The following is a 17341-nucleotide window of genomic DNA, read 5'->3' on the forward strand; positions in this document are numbered from 1 at the left end:
ATTTTTTTGGGGTCGGATTGTTCTTTGATCGGGCTATAGGTTAAATTGGTGGAAGAGATTTGATCTCCTTGCTTCACACCTCTAATGATATCTGATATTGTTCGCTGAAATTTGATTTCAGACTGAATACTGTACAAAGGATATTCAAGTAAAACTCAAAAATAAAAATATTCAATTTATTGACTGTACAACAAACAAAACATCAGAATTTTTTTATAAAGAATTCCAATGAATACGAATCGTTTAATCATCTTGTACGACAAGAAATAATGAGACCTTGATACGTCTGTTTAATAAAAATATGGCTAAACAATGGTGATAGAAAAGCTTATATAATCAAATAATATTAAATGCAAGAAAAAGTTTTGTTAAAATATTGTAACGACTATTACAAAACAATAGAATAAAGTGATGTTTACAGGATAGCATTAGTATACATTGAAAGGGCAACACTGTCCCGTTTTAACCAGCTTGTCCAAGGAAGATATATATAAAAGGGAAATAATCAACTCAAAATGAATTCAAAAATCTGTTTAGTTAAAAATCCTTACAACTGTAAGTATATTGTGATCTAAAATACCATTTCTACTACGGATTTTTGCTGGGTTTTCTCTTATATGCACTGTTTCTTTCTTTCTTCCTTCGTTCACACTTTTATTTGAATTAACCACTTCTTTATTAGGTCGTTGTTTTCACATTTCGCCTTGTTTCCCTCTTTTCATTCTCCCTCACTTTTATTTGACTTAACCACTTATTATATCATTCTATACACATTTTCCCTTGTTCTTCTCTCCCCCTTTTCTCCACACTTTTGTTTGACTTGACCACTTCTTGTTATGCAGTTCTTTACACATTTTTGGCTTGTTTCCTTCTACCACACCTTCATTTGACTTAACAACTCCTTGTTATGTCGTTCTTTATACCCTTTCCCTTTGTTTCTCTCTCTCTCTTCTTTTTACAACACTTTTATTTGACTTAACCAATTCTTGTTATGTCGTTTTTTATATATTTTTCCCTTCTAGAAATTGATGCAAAGGTGTCTAGGAAACGCAACCAAAATACCGCAAATATAAGTCAGTTTACTTGTTTTTAAATTTTTTTGAATAGACCATCCTGTAAACATCAAGTTTTATTCAAGATATCCTTTTTTTACCAACAAAAAACATTTTACAAAAAAGGTCCCCGGTTCCTTAATATTTTAGGCACATTTTTAAATAATGACAACATTATTGCATAAGCTTGCCCTATAAATAAAAAATAGAAATAATTTTTCGTTTTATCACACAAAAATAAATCAAATAAAACGTTCTTTTACCGACAAATTTTTATAAATAATAGTTTTGATCGAACAATATGACCAATTCATTATTAAACAATTAAATTGTCATATCTCTTATCTCTGTAGGTTTCTATAATTTATTTTATTTTTCCAGATTGCTTTTTTTGCCCACATCTGGTTCGTCCATTTCAGGTTTCCGTCCAAATTGTTTGCCATATCTGTTTGTTTCGGTTTTGGCATTATTTTTCAGTTCTTGATCATCATTTTCGATTTTCGGATCGAAGGACCAATATATTAGAATGAAATAAAAAAAGCTGTGCAGAATAGAGCAAGCGAGAACATCATTGAGGAAAATGCAAAAGGTACTAACCAACAGGGCTTAAAATTACGCTATGAATACGCTTATTGCGCTGCTATGCCTTCACCAGTTTGTTCTTTGGAATGGAATCATGGACCCTCACGGAAACAATGTGTAAAAGGATTGAGGCTTTTGAAATGCGGGCTTACCGCAGAATATTGAGGATATCGTGGATGAACAGAGTAACAAATCAAGCGGTAATGCAGCGACTAAACAAAGAAAGAAGTACTGAATATCATAAAACGAAGAAAACTAGAGTACGTTGCCCACGTGATGAGGAAAGATAGAGGTAAAGCGCGGCCCCGGACGCAGAAAAACATCCTGGCTTTGGAACCTCCACCAGTGTTATGGAGTGAGCACCACGACAAGGCACTTAAAGAAGAAGAAGAAAACAGTAAATCAAAAATGAATAACCATTTTCAATTTCGTTGCAACACGAAACTACAGCCGCATCATTATTCCAGTTCAATCAGAGAGTGCAGCAAGCACCTCTACCGGTTTCGAAACTTATTAGTCTCTCATCAGGAGGCACATATGCTGCTCTCTCTGACCCAACTAGGACAAACCCCGGCGTGCAGTCACGGATTGCGACGAACGCAATGACAGGGATGCCTTAGCGGCAACTGCTAGCAAAAAAGTAAGTTTTCAATCTAATAGCACATAAAACATCATCAAAAGATGTTACTCTACATCCTACCAGATTGAAAACAATGGGAACCTTCTCTGGTAACACCTCCGAGGCTTCTACAATTGGCAAGCCATAACGGATGCTGAGACTAAGGAAGATGAGGGAATTTTACAATTTATATTTATTTGTTTTTAGTTTTTTAAGAAAACAGTAGTTTATGAATCAATAGCTTAGCATTACATATCGCAAAATGGTCAAAATTTGTCGATAAAAGAACCAGTACACCAACGCTCAACATAAACACAGTACCAATCGGTTATAAATAATTTTATATACACAAATATCTTATTACTCTTATTCATTATCGATTGCAAAATTCTTATAAATATCTTCATAATAATTAAACATATTTATATTAAAAAATGTCTTTCGAAAACTTTTTTATATTGGGTACTGCTTTGGTACCAGTATTACACTTAATATAACTGAGGGTATTTAATGCCTGGTTGCACCAACATAATATATCTTAAGCTTACGAAACATACACGTTACACCATTGAGTCTTAGATCAATTTTCAACTTGTCACAATGGATTGCCACGTGAATTGGATCAATAAGAATCGAAAATTATGGTGCAAAGTAAGTGAGGCTTAAAACGGCCCTATCTATGTATAAGCTGAGCTGGGCTAAGCTGGAGCTTAAGATTTGTTGGTGCAACCAGGCATAAAAGTCTCAAAATCAGTGGAAGTATGTTTTTAAGAAATCACAATGGGTATATTAAAGGCGTTTATACAAAACCAACGAATACTTCTGAGGTTGAGTTTGTTTATCTTTATAATTGAAGTAAAATGATTCTGTTTTGTATTTGCCATCTCAGCTTATTAACTATGTATTTTACTATTTAATCGTATTACTATTTTGAAGAGTGGTATGGTTTGAAAATTTTAGATTTTTTAATATTTTAAATGAAAGTACATAACTTCAAGAATACTCTCTGAAAATTTCAGATTGATTGGAGCAAAATTTCCGGAATGCAGCATGTTTAATGTCCCTACCTTTGACTCACTTTGTAGCAGCTACGCGCTCTTTTGTAAATTACGCCGCGATTCAAAATCATATGCCGGTGTGTATCACTTTACGATTTGACAGACAAAAAAGATTTTTTCAACGGCGGTTGACATTGTAACTCAAAAACTACTTGACCGGCCCACTTAAAATTTTGCATACATTTTCTTTAGACATTTCGTGAGGTAACACTGTCTAGAAATTTTTGGTTTTATGTTTATTTTTTGTTTAACAATAATAAATATATTGATTTTACAAAAAATTTCGTTATTTTGACTTCTGAGTAATACCAAAAACTCAAAAATCGTTAATTTTGGGTGTCTGTAAAAATTTTCCTCCTTTGGCTTATTTTTCATTATTTTGCCTTGACATTTTTTTAAATGTTTTTTGAATCGTACTGAATATGGTTATTTCATTTAAAAATAAAATTATTCTACCATAGTTTAAAAAAAAACCATAAAAGCGCTTGAAATGTTGATTTCAAACCATACCCTCTTAAGGGTAAAATAGTTACGAAAAGTAATGAATTAAATCACGTGAAATAATTTGATAACAGCAACATTCTAGGTTAGGTTAGGTTACATAACATACTGTGATAACCATAAACATTTAATACAATACCTAGCCTGCGCGCCAGGGTTGCCAGATGAAATTTCAGAATCACCCTAGACTGGAGCTTTAATTTCCCCTAGAAATCCCTAACTTATATTCCAAGTAATAAAACTTGTTACTGACGGGGAACTATGCTATAATACAGTGATGAGCGTACTAATAACCGGCAAAATAACGCAAAAGATGGAAAACATATTAAGTTGTGAGATAAAAAGAGATGAACCTAGTGGAGGTGTTAAATTTAGCGATAGTAACTTATAGATTGACATTATATTGATTGTTTCCCACCTTTAGACGTATCGAACGAATTTGAGAAATGCCACTATCACAGTGACAGTTTTAGTTGACATTCTCCTCTGATACATCTAAAGGTGGGAAACAATCAATATAATGTCAATTTAAATGTTACTGTTGTTCTGAAGCTATTTCCTTGTGGCATTTTTATGATTAATTATTTATATGGGAAATAAGCCACAATTAAAATGAAAAAAATAATTTTATTAACGTTTCGACATTTATTTATTTATTTATCACAGGGTTTTTCCTGGTTTTCCCTTGTGATTTACTATGAAGTCTCTAACGCGAGAATTTTACTGTCGTTGCATTTGGTTGTCTTTTTAAAGACATATCACATGCTATAATTTTTTATGACGGATATTCTTGAGTTGGGGTTAATTTCATGTAATCGAATGAACTATCTTTCAGTAAGTCGTCCCAGGAACGCAACTCATAAATATTGGCAATATCATTTTAAAGTCTTCTACTTTAAAATGTATAATATATGTCTGAATTGCCAATATAAATGAGTGAGATTAAATAAATTATTAGAAGAATTTTTTTTGCTTAGCAACAACACTTTAGTTTATTTTAGTAATATTTTGTATTTTGACAACGGCACCCGATTTGGGCGTCGAAACGTTAATAAAATTATTTTTTTCATTTTAATTGTGGCTTATTTCCCATATAAATAATTAATCATTAAATGTTACTATCGCTAAATTTAACAACTCTACTAGTTTTATTTCTTTTTATCTCACAATTTAATATGTTTTCCATCTTTTGCGCTATTTTGCCGGTTATTAGCACGCTCATCACTGTATATATTATATCTCATATCGCTCACTATAGTTTCTAAAAAGTGAACCTGCATCTTCATACATAGTATAATAAAACTAAAAAAGAAGAAATTTTTAGCTATCAATTTAAGGGGCTACCCTAGTGCAAAAGTACGAAATTCATAATTTGAATTCCCAAAAAAGTATATTATACTTTTTTGGGAATTTCTAAAATAAGAAGTACTGTACCTACCTATTGTTTTGAAAATTTGCACGAGCGTTTATTATAGTCTGTTCGCTAAACTCAGACGCAACTTTCTAGATATTTTAGTCTGTAATTTTGCCAATTTTAGTAAAATTGGCAAAAAATAATTACTAAATAGTCAATAATCACTAAATAGTTAGTAATTTTGCCAAATTTTGCAAAATTGGCAAAAAACAAAAAAATTATCGACTAAAATATCTAGCCAGTTGCGTCTGAGTTTAGCGAACCGACTATATAAAAAGAAGTGCATGTAAAACAATTTTCATAAAAAAATATTGAAAATTAAACAATTTATGCGCCATCTACTGGCACCGTCAAAATAAAAACATGGCTCTACTGCTGCAGTGATTGGGATTAATTGAGATCCTGAAACGTAAAATTTCAAAGTGATTATTGAAATATATTTCTTATACCATTAACTAGGATTTTTGAAAAATATTAAAATTTGGAACAATGACAAAGTGTTGAATTTTTGAAGTTATACTTCTTTACGGGCGTAATGACGGTGAAATTTTATATGGGAAAACCTAGCGACCGGGCGCATGCGCATTATAACTTTGTTCTGATTGGATGTTCAAATGACATGACAAAAATTATCCAATATGGCAGCTGTGGGACTGCGTTTGGTTATAATGTATGCTTGTTGCGTTTTAAAATTTGTAGGAAGAGAAACAACAAACAAAAAGTTAGTTAATGGTTATACTGCCTTTTTAAATAGTTTTCATATTATATTTTTGGACTTATTTACATAGAAGAGATGATTGTTGCATGCCAATGTGAAAGCTCATCAAACTGTGCCTAGTATGAGTGCCGCAGATCTCGCTTATTCAAAGCTAAAGAATCTTTCACTGGTAAGTGTTTTATAAATAGTTGATCAAATTTTGTTATGATATTTGAACATAGCCACTTTGCACGACGCAAGTGATTGCGAAATGTATTAGTCGTTATACGGGCTCCGATACCTACCTTGAACCTACCAAAATACATAAGTAGTATGTAATACTTTTTTTTACATAATTTGATTACCATCAAAATTTATATCAATATTCACCTAATATATTGTCTTCTTACCCTATGTTTTGTTGTATTTTTTCAATTCTAAATCATTTCAATTCAAAATCAAAATAATTTGATTTACATAAGTTAAAAATGTCAAAAGGTTAATCTGTTTAGTTAGACGATCTTCGCACATAATGACAAGCTGCCTCTGTGGTGCAGTTTTAATGCGGGTGAATCCCAATACAACGCAAATACCAGCCGCGTGGTAAGTTGGTTCGAATCCCAATAGAAACTTTTATTTTTTTATTTTTTTTTATACATTTTATGATTGTAAGTATATTTATTATATAATTTTATTTTCAGAAAATACGTATTTAGTTAAAAATTTTTCCGACAATTAATGTTCAGAAATCATTTGTGGCATTTTTAATGTGTTTGTGTGTGTTTTATTTTTTTATTATTTTAATTTTTGGCACTGTTTTAATAAAAATGTTTGAGAAGTATTAAGTATAAATTAATTTAATATTTAAATAAAATATAAATAAAAAGTATATTAATTTCGTTTATAATCATATAATCATATAATAGAAGTATAACTTCTTACGTGCGTACAAAGTACACACACATTCTTTTTTTTTTTAAATTAGTTAAAACATTTTCAATAATTTCAAAAACCGACAAATTGACATTTTTTATCCGATTAAAAGACCCCTAGTTGATGGTATAGAAAATAACTTGTATTTCAATAATAACTTTGAAATTTTATGTTTCAGGATCTCTATTAATCCCAATCACTGCAGCAGTGGAACCATGTTTTTATTTTGACGGTGCTAGTAGATGGCGCATAAATTGTTTAATTTTAAATATTTTTTTATGAAAATTTTTTACATTACTTCTTTTTATAATAAATGCTCATGCAAATTTTCAAAACAATTGGTATGTACAGTACTTTTTATTTTAGAAATTCCCAAAAAAGTATATGAATTTCGTACTTTTACACTAGGATAGCCCCTTAATTTATAAACCACTATAGGAGAAGAAAACTGCATTGTTTAATTTGAATTCACTGGTAAAATAGTGATCTAGGTATTATAATGTCTATGGTTACAACTGTGCATTTAAAACCAAAATATCACAAATCATTAAAAAAACGTTACTAAAAAAATGTGTGTCTGCTTTATGATTTACATTCATCATAAAATATCAATACAAAAACACAAAAAACGATAAATTCTATTAAAAAATTAAGATCTAAAAGTGTATGTCTTATCTATGAATAAATAAACCAAATCTGTTCTGCCACAAAAATGTTTTTAGTAAATCTACCGATTTAAAAACGAACTAAAATGTTAGCTATGACGTTTTTGGAAATATGGCTTATAAATATTTTCCACCTTACCATAAAGGATTTTAAGTTACATAGTTTGGTGCCTTGAGGTTAAGAGTATTTTTGAACATACAACAAACACATTGGACACTAAAATACAGTGTGTTTTAAGTATGGGACGCTTCAATTGCATTTTACATATTTACATTGTTGTCAGATCTTCAGTTTTTCTGGACATCTAATGAACTTTCTTATTTCAAATAAATCTCCCTGTATATTTTTGTCTTTCGAAGTCCGTAAGAATGGAAACTTAAATCGGCATAATTATAGATACTGGCCACGTAAGAATCCTCGTTGGATGCGTGAATGCCACACACAGTATCCAGAAAAACTTAATGTAAGGACTGGAATAATAAGCGACAAAACAAGTGGTCCCTTTTTTATTGAAGGAAACTGAAATAGTTTACTAACTTATTGACATAGATCTTGTTATGATATTGTTAGGATATAAATTATTGAACATTATTTAAATTAAACGAATTTATTCATTTAATGTATTATGTTAACTCTGCGAAGATATGTAAATGTAGCAATCACTTCGAAATTATGGCATTTATGTATAGGGAATGTTCTGTTGGTGGTTTACGGAAACAATAATTATGAAATTAAAGTAAGTGTAAAACAACGAAGAGTAATATATTTATTTATTTTGGGTAAACAAGCGTGCTTCGTTTATATCTCGTAAGGGTTTGGTATTTTAGCGAGGGTGTAACTGCGCTGCGTGCCCGCTGTGTCGATACTGACCGAGACCACAACACTATTATGTCTTCATGTATGCGGTTCTACCATGTGGCTAGAAAAGGCGATAAATTACTAAATCTGGCGTTTTAAAAGCTGAGAACCTTTCTGTAGTTTTTAAGAAGTTGACATAAAGAGCGTGGCCAATCTGGCAATTTGTGTTTCCTTGAAAAAGACATTAATTTTATACAATCTGGTTTTGTATTTTAGGAACGAAAAACACATGTGAATTTAACATGAGACGTATTCTTTCGTTTTGAGAAAAGTTAATATGTAACATTAACAATTAAAAAAATAATAAATGAAGCGTGTCGCTATAGGGAACATTAGGTACATGAAAAATAATCAGTATTTCTTAAGGACTTCCAAAGCCAAAAAATATACAGGCTGATCTATTTGAAATAAAGAAATTCATTAGATTTTCAGAAAAACGGAAGATCTGACAACAATGTAAATATCACCATAACACCGGCCTCGTCACAGGACCGTTTTAAAGATAACTGTATGTTGTGTTGAATGAAAAATTTATTAAGATTTTAAGATCCATACAATTTTGTTTACATTATTGCCTCTTCTATATGTGGAGAAAACATGTTGTTTACATTATTGCCTCTTTTTCTTTTATATGTGGAGAATACGGCAAAGTGAACCGCAAATGGCCAAATGTCGTGTTTGTCCAAAAATTACTCGACACTCTCTTTAGCACGACGTATAAAAGCTCGTGTACTTTTTACAATTTAAAACTTTTAAAACAAATATCACAAATATTATGATCTACGATCTACATCCTAACGAGATCAAATAAAAATAAGGGACTAGGAATGTACAGACTATTAGGCTAGGGCTAGACCTTTGCAGAAAGTACGAAACGATTTTTTTATTTTAACTGATACTATCATTTATATACAGCAATCGCCACGCTACTAGACACACGGGACCATTGAGCTAATACATGCTGGACCGTTCACTTATTGCACTGTTTACTTTTATGTCTAGTGACAGTTAAGTTAAGTTATTTTAAAGTAGAGTAACAATACTATTATATTATTTATTGTATTTTTTTTGGAAAAACAAATATTTTGGATAGTTTCTTGACAGTAACATGATAAACATGAAAGTCACATCTGAGAACGGACCGGATTAGCCCATAAGCATAGCTATTAGGTACCTACCCATGTATCTAGTAGCGTGGTGCTTACTGTATAGTAGAATTGGCACAGATACCCGAAGAAGATCATAAGTAGATTATATTTACACCCGCTCCCTCATCGCTTACCTGCACTACAACGCAAACTCGAAAAATAGTAGTTACTAATAAAAAATATACACAGCAAGCAGCATAAAGACAAGAAAAGGTGCAGTGAACAGAAAATCACGATCACGAGCAAAATTCAAAAACTATGAGTCAACATACATAAACAGTGTGTGTCCTTCTCTATATTTTCTCCTTCGTGGCGTCATCCCAGCAAACAGACCGACGTGTTAATTACGTGAATTTGTGGTACATTTGTCACCAATATACGTAAATTGCTTACGTGAATTTCACGTGAAAATTTGGTTGGAATGTCACATTGAAAATACGTCTTTAAATTACGTGAATAACTCGTCTTCAATAGACGTGTTATTCACCTTAAATACCAATAAAATGTTTCGGGAAATTCACGTTGCAAATACGTGTTGATCAACATATCTTTCGGTTCACGTAAATAATTCGACCTTAATTAACTTACTAATCATGTAATTATTATCCTCATATGACATAAATAAAACAAGCCTATAAAGTATTAACAATGTATTTATTTAGTAGAATTTAGAGACTTTAAAACATTTGTCTTGTATAATTATTATACAAGATAATGAACCAAAAATGCTACCGACCTAAAGACGCATTAAAAAATTTGCCAACACAAAACACAACACAGGTCACTTTTTATTTTGACGACACTTCAACCCTCGAGCAGTGAGGTAAACGTTAATACGAAAGGCATTATTATAAATAAACCCGCCTAAAATAAAACGAGGGAAATAAAGCTCTTCACGTTTCACTTTCACTTTTTGTTGTGAGGAGAAATGTGAGAAGCTGATATTAGAGAATTAGAGGTTATGCTCATCGATTATAAAAATCGATTATTTTTAAATTACAGTTAAACTATTCTACTTACTTTAAATTAGTATTACATATTTTCTTTTTGTTTTTAAATTTCTTCTGCTATTACCTAATTGGTCTTACTAAAAATCTATTTCAATACCAGAATAATATAAAAAAATAATCCTATCGAAACGTATCTATTATTCGATAAATCGATTAATTTAGTTTTCGAACCAACTATGTTAATCACGTATCGTGGTCACGTGATAGTATTTAAAGGAGGAGAAAGGCTTGGTAGTACGTCATCACCGCGCGCGATTTGAAAATTAGACTCGACATCATTTTAGCTGTGATATTTTTAAAGAAAAAAAAAATAGCAAAAATAGCTTCAAATCAAGGTTGGATTGAAATAGTTATGCTAAATGATTTTAAAAGCGAAATCATAAACTTTTTGTTTAAATATTGTATTATTTACATTACTTTACGTGGAATACATCTAATTTTTCGACGTCCATAAAATACAGGGAGTAAAATTCAAGCTATACGTATTTAACCAACACCGTTGTAAAATTTTGTTTTCAAAAATATTTCTCAAAATTTAACCAAAGGAAGTTATTTCTGTTTCGTGATTATTACGTGAAATAAACGTACCTTTGCGATGTAACCGACATTCACACCTATGATAAAAAACATGTACAATATTCGTCATTATGATTTTATATTATTCTAATGTCAAACATGTATAAAGGAATCAAAAATATATTGGTGAATGATTTGGCACTGAAATACGTTTTTTTCCCGTCATAAATCTCCGAGTTACGTATTCGTTGAAATTTGCCGTAAATTTAACGTAATTATCACGTAACTGGGCTCAAACCTGTTTGCTGGGATGTAATTTGATTTTCTCCAATCGCCAATTATCTCTCTCCTGTGCGTATTGTTTTGCTTCGGAGAATGAGTAAATAGTCATGTCCTTTCTCCGACCATCGTACTGGACATCTTCCTCTGGATCTTTTGCCGCGTTTTCTCAGATAGGATAATAACCGCAACCAAGAGACCACCTTAGGCTGTTCGAGCGTAGTCCGAAGGAGTTTCTACGTTGTTTCATAACTATCCTATGTTTCCTGATCCACTAGGACACGCCAGAGACCAATGAACAGTCGATACAGTGGACGCCACCCCGCGAACACGCTCCGAAGGCGACAAAACTGTCTTATCGGCCGGAAAGGTGATTGCCACCGTTTTCTGGGATTCACAAGATGGGATATATATCAACTTCCTGGAAAGGCAAAACGGCCACAGGGCTTTACTATGCAGCATTATTGGGCTGATTCCACGCCGAATTGCATGTTGTGAAAACAACAGTTAAATTAATTTGCATTTTTGTAAATCTCTCTTGTAAACCTGTTGGGACAATCTGTATTGTGTTTGAAAGAATTATTTCTCTGAAAACTTGAGTGTTAGCGTTAGCACAAAAGATAACGCACATGTGGTTGCTATTAGAAGAGGCATCTGACTTGCGAACTAAGAAAAACATGTGTGTGTCCCCTTTTCAGACAGAAAAGTGTAAATTAAGATATTATTGCAGTGATTTTGAATAGAACGAGCAGTCCCCTCTGAGGGTCCAAGGCGACTAGTTCGTGTGTTTTCTCTGTTGTTCTCCCGCTCGCAATAATTACCTCGCACTCTAAATTTTAAGACGGCACCTAATGTGTATAATACTCTCTCGCTTTCGCTACTAAGACAATTAATCGTTAATTCCGTGCATTTGTTAAACTCGTTGTTGTTAATAAATGTTTTGTTCACTTATCACTTTTATTTCTCGTGTGCACAACCCTTCATATCGTGTTAATTAGTAACTATAAAACCCGACCAAATTAAATCTTAGAACCAGTTCTCCTAAAAGTTCACTGTTTTGTATAATCGAAGGACATTCTCTGATTTGGGGGACGTAAAGGGGTGGTCCTAAAATATTTACCTATGTCCAATTAGGCAAAAGGTAATAATTAAACCCTTTTTGCCACGGTGGGGTGAGATTTAATAAAAACTCACACCATTGTACAAAAAAACAGTGCCAATTGGGGAAAAAAGAAAAAATGCTCTTCCACGATGACAACGCACCGGCTTACACCTCCGCCGGTGCCATGGCTAAATTGGTAGAATTGGGGTACGAACTGCTGTCCCATCCACCATATTCTCCAGATTTGGTCCTGAAGACTTTTTTTTATTTCCAAACATGAAAAAGTCACTCGAAGTCAGAAATTTAAGTCGAATGGAAGTCTCATCTCCTCCATGGAAGCCTCTACTTTGCAGACTGGTTGGTCAGGCTGGTTAAAGAAGTTGGAGCACGGCTCAAGTGTATCGAGCTAAAAAGAAACTATGTTCAGAAATAGATCACCGTGTTTCCAAAATTTTCGTTTTTCTTTTGGAGGCTAAGTGAAGTACTTATCGAACCACCCTAGTATGTATTTGTCTGATTCAGTTGTAGCTCGCTGCTATAAACCCCGAATATAATTATACCCTTATAAAATAGCGGTCGCAAAAACCTACAATTATTGATGATTATATAGTACAATTGCATTGATGACGTCAGACGATAGTAGTTCTGCGCGTATTATACGTACAAGTGCTAACTCATAAAAATTCATAAGTAATTAAGTGTTTTTACTCTCGAGGAAGTTAATTAGCAATATTAATTAAGGCAATCACGGGTAATTTGGCAGAAAATTGATGCTAATTCAATTAATAACTGTTTATGTGATTATGTAACGAATCCAAGACGAAGGGGCGTGGTATTCTATAAAAAATCAAGTGAATTACTGTACATTTGGATAATTTGTTTTGTGCCAATTACGAAACATCAATTATTTTAGTTATATAGAACGTGAGAAAAATGTTTTTTTTTTCATTTTTGGAACTAGCGGCAAGAGCTACGAATAAGTATATTTATGCCACTCTGTATATTATTGCTCCCAATTATATTATTGCTATAAGGGCTCCCAAATGAGCTTTTATAGGTCATTTGGGCCCAAATAGCGCAAATGAATTGAGTCGCGACTGTAATGCCCGTCACAATATGATCCTCCTCGAACTCTACAATCCTGTGTTGCCTTCCCTTATATGATGGAAGACTCTTATCCACTTCGCACTCCCATAATTTTAGATTGTTTCGTAATAAATCATATTATATGATAATATCAATTAAAACATAACCTCACAAATGTTCGGCCCTCGTTAAGAACATTGTTATATATCTATATCATCCTACAAAATATTTTATTTTAATATTTATATATTCCTCAAAAAACTACTTTAATATTACATAATAGCTCCAAACCAAGGCCTTGAAAACGACTTTCTGCAAAACCCCGCCTATTAGAAATTCTAATTACAAAACCTTACCAATCACCGTTGGCTCTTCTTTCAAAAACGTGCTCGACCTCTGCATGACCGGAGCAGGTACAGGATTCGACACCTGCGCAGCTTTCGACGCCTGCGCAGCTTTCGAAGCCTGCGCAGTTTTCGCCGCCTGCGCAGTCTTCGACGTCTGTACAGGCTTTGCAGCCTGCGTGCTCTTCGTCACTCTTCTAGGCGATGTACCGGCGTTTTTTAGAGGTGATGGGCTGCGAACGGTCGCTTTGATGGGTGACGTCACTCTGCTGTCGATTTTTCTGGGTGAGCTAGCGAGGCTGTCGCTCTTTAGAGGTGAGCTGGACCTGCTGTCAGGTCTTTTGGTGGCCAGGGACGATGGGGCGTCTTTCTTTCCTAAGCTGGTGTTCCTAGAGACAGTCGTTGAGGATTTCTTTGAGGTAACAGGTTTGGGAACGGGTGCTTGAAGCGGTGGTTTAATGTTAACTGCTAAAAATTGACAGAAATATATTTTAATAAATAGATGGCATAGTATTGATACAAGCATGCTATTTAGGGCGGCAGTGCATAAAATTAAGATGGCTATGATGGTAACCATCGTTGTGAAAGGACATGGTACATGAAGGAGAAGAAGACCTAATCTAGATAACTGAACCGGGTCGGACCAGAGCTAGAAGCCAACTCATTTTAAAGAAACTTACCTCCATTCCTATCTCTGCTCACACCAGCCCTTGGCACTGCCTTGATGGGCCCCTTCGTCGATTTCGCAGCACTGGCAGCCGTCGGCTGGGTTAAGGTACTTCTTCGGTGTATGGAGGGACTCGGAGGGACTTGGGGAGCCTTGGCGGCTAGGAGAAGGCTTCTTCGAAGGGAGGGACTACCGTTGGTGCCATTCAAACGGTTCTGTTGGTTCATTCCGGGGCTGGAATTGCGCGAGGAGTCGGACGAGCTTAAGGCAGGGCTTTGGACGTTTGGTTTTTGGTTGGGGGGCTTTTTATTGCGGAACATCGTTGCTCGGGGCAGTCGACTAGTGGGTTCGAGGTGCGGGGTAAGTTCTTTTATGCGAGTTCTGTGAACAGATATGAATGTATTACTTATAGGCCTTCTTTGTCCAAGGAGACAGAAATTAAGATGTGTGACACTTACCTTAAGGCAGTATCCAGTCTCAGCCAAGCATGACTCCTGATCAGTCTATCAGCTTGCCCAACAAGGCATTGTTCTAGCTGCAATTTAACCTTATTTAACATATCAGCAAATGGCCTGGTCCATTTCTGATCCAACATTTTGCAACATCTAAAACAAAAACAAACTATATACATTTAGACACCATTAAGAAATTCACGTTTTCACCTGGCATAACTGCGACATGCTTGTTCGACGCCCAGATTCTTGGCTGCAGATAACATTTGGTCCTCGATCTGGCAAACACCAAATCCTAAACCAGCATCGAGTCCTACTAAGTACTGACAACCTAATACCGCTGAGAAATGTTGTCGGTGATATAGATGACAAGCATCTGTGAGCTGAAGGACTAGTTGGCTTACTGGTTCAGCCCAACGCATTGCAGGAAGTGTTGCAAGAATCTGTAAAACAAAAAAACGTTGATCGATGTACATACAGCACATCTCTGACGATAATATACACTTTTCGTCTAGATTTTGCCCATGTATTCCTCAACACATGTTCTTGTACCGTTTCCTACAGTATAAAAGACCGAACAGAAATCCATTAGTTAATTTCTCTCTGCGTTGAACTGATGATACTGTGATTCTAGCGAGTAGCATGATGGAACTGAGTTGCCTAATGAGTAAGATACAAAAAACAAGTGCACATCACAAACACAACATGGATGTTAGTAAGCAAAACCCAACAACGACCTAGACAACTGATATTAGACAATCAAAGAATTAAACACGTGAAATCGTATGTCTACTTAGGAACAACAGTTAATTCAAGTTGGGATCAAGCGAAGGAAATACGTATAAGAATAGAAAAAGCAATGGCGTCGTTCATTAGCATGAAGAAAATTTTCACCTCTAACAGCCTCACCCTACTAGTGATGTTGAAAAAGTAACTATTCGTTACAAAGTACTCGTTACTTACGAATTTACCGAAAGTAACGCTTACTATACAGAGAGGCAAATCGTTACTTTGATTACTCTGATTACTTCGTTACTTCGTACCAATCGTATCAGAGCTAGTAACGATTATTGTATCTACTTTGATTACTTTGATTACTTCGTTACTTCATACCAATCGTATTAGAGCGAGTAACGACTATTGTATCTACTTTGATTACTTTGATTACTCTGATTACTTCGTACCAATCGTATCAGAGCGAGTAACGACTATTATATTTACTTTGATTACTTTGATTACTCTGATTAGTTCGTACCAATCGTAACAGAGCGAGTAACGACTATTGTATCTACTTTGATTACTCTGATTACTTCGTACTTCGTGAAGGTCGTTATTATATCGGAATACCTATACAAAATACTTCTTCTTGACTGGCTTTACAACTCGGGGTGAGTCTTCGCTGCATCCACTATGGCCCTCCATCGTCTGCGATCTTGCGCTTCGATTTGCCATTGTTGTACCCCAATCCTAGATAGATCGGTTTTAACATCATCCTTCCATCTTTTTCTGGGACGGCCCACTGATCTTCTACCGTCTGGTCTCTCGAAGAACACTGTCTTTAGCGCTCTGTCTTCCTGTGATCTTACTACATGACCTGTCCATCTTATCCCGTTAGCATTTATATGTCTGTCGATGTTTTCAGTATCACACAGAATCACCAATTCAGCATTGAGGCGCCTTCTCCACTCTCCTGTCAATTCATCTCTTTGAGGACCAAATATCATTCTGAGGACTTTCCTTTCAAATATCAGCAATTTATTTATTTCTCGGTGATGTAGAGTCCATGTTTCACTCCCATATGTAACAACTGGACGAATAATTGACATGTACAGTCTTAATTTAGATTGTCTTTTCAGCAGCTTAGATCTTAATAATGATGATAATGATGATATACAAAATACTTACCTACTGAGAAATACGATTCTCGATATGATTACCGGTACTCAAATGCAAAAGTAACAAAAGTAATCATAGTAATCAAATCATTTTTATCCCTTAAACAGATTGGTGAAGGTCGTTGTTATATCGGAATACCTATACAAACCTACCTACTGAGAAATACGATTCTCGATATGATTACCGGTACTCAAATGCAAAAGTAACAAAAGTAATCATAATAATCAAATCATTTTTATCCCTTCAGCAGATCGGTGAAGGTCGTTGTTCTATCGGAATACCTATACAAAATAGCTACCTACTGAGAAATACGATTCTAGATATTACCGCGCGGTACTCAAATACAAAAGTAATCATAGTAATCAAAGTAACGAATACTGTAAATGATTACTTTATACAAAATACCTACCTACTGAGAAATACGATTCTCGATATGATTACCGGTACTCAAATACAAAAGT

At 34.2% G+C, this 17341-nt stretch overlaps 2 protein-coding genes across 2 annotated transcripts in view; both read right to left on the reverse strand.

Annotated features, from left to right (window-relative positions):
• LOC114325602 (heat shock protein 70 A1-like) overlaps nt 1-17341 on the reverse strand; it is a 517012-nt gene that overhangs the window by 166887 nt on the left and 332784 nt on the right. The window lies entirely within an intron of this gene.
• LOC114325604 (uncharacterized) overlaps nt 163-17341 on the reverse strand; it is a 242432-nt gene continuing 225253 nt past the window's right edge. The window contains exons 6-9 of the mRNA XM_028273707.2: nt 15195-15427; nt 14991-15137; nt 14546-14913; nt 163-14333 (exon numbers count right to left, since the gene is read on the reverse strand). Coding sequence (XP_028129508.2) covers nt 13864-14333; nt 14546-14913; nt 14991-15137; nt 15195-15427 — 1218 coding nt within the window. The 3' untranslated portion in view covers nt 163-13863. The remainder of the gene's footprint in view (nt 14334-14545; nt 14914-14990; nt 15138-15194; nt 15428-17341) is intronic.

This window comes from Diabrotica virgifera, chromosome 9 (genome assembly GCF_917563875.1).
Source record: "Diabrotica virgifera virgifera chromosome 9, PGI_DIABVI_V3a".
Taxonomy (NCBI): Eukaryota; Metazoa; Arthropoda; class Insecta; order Coleoptera; family Chrysomelidae; genus Diabrotica; species Diabrotica virgifera.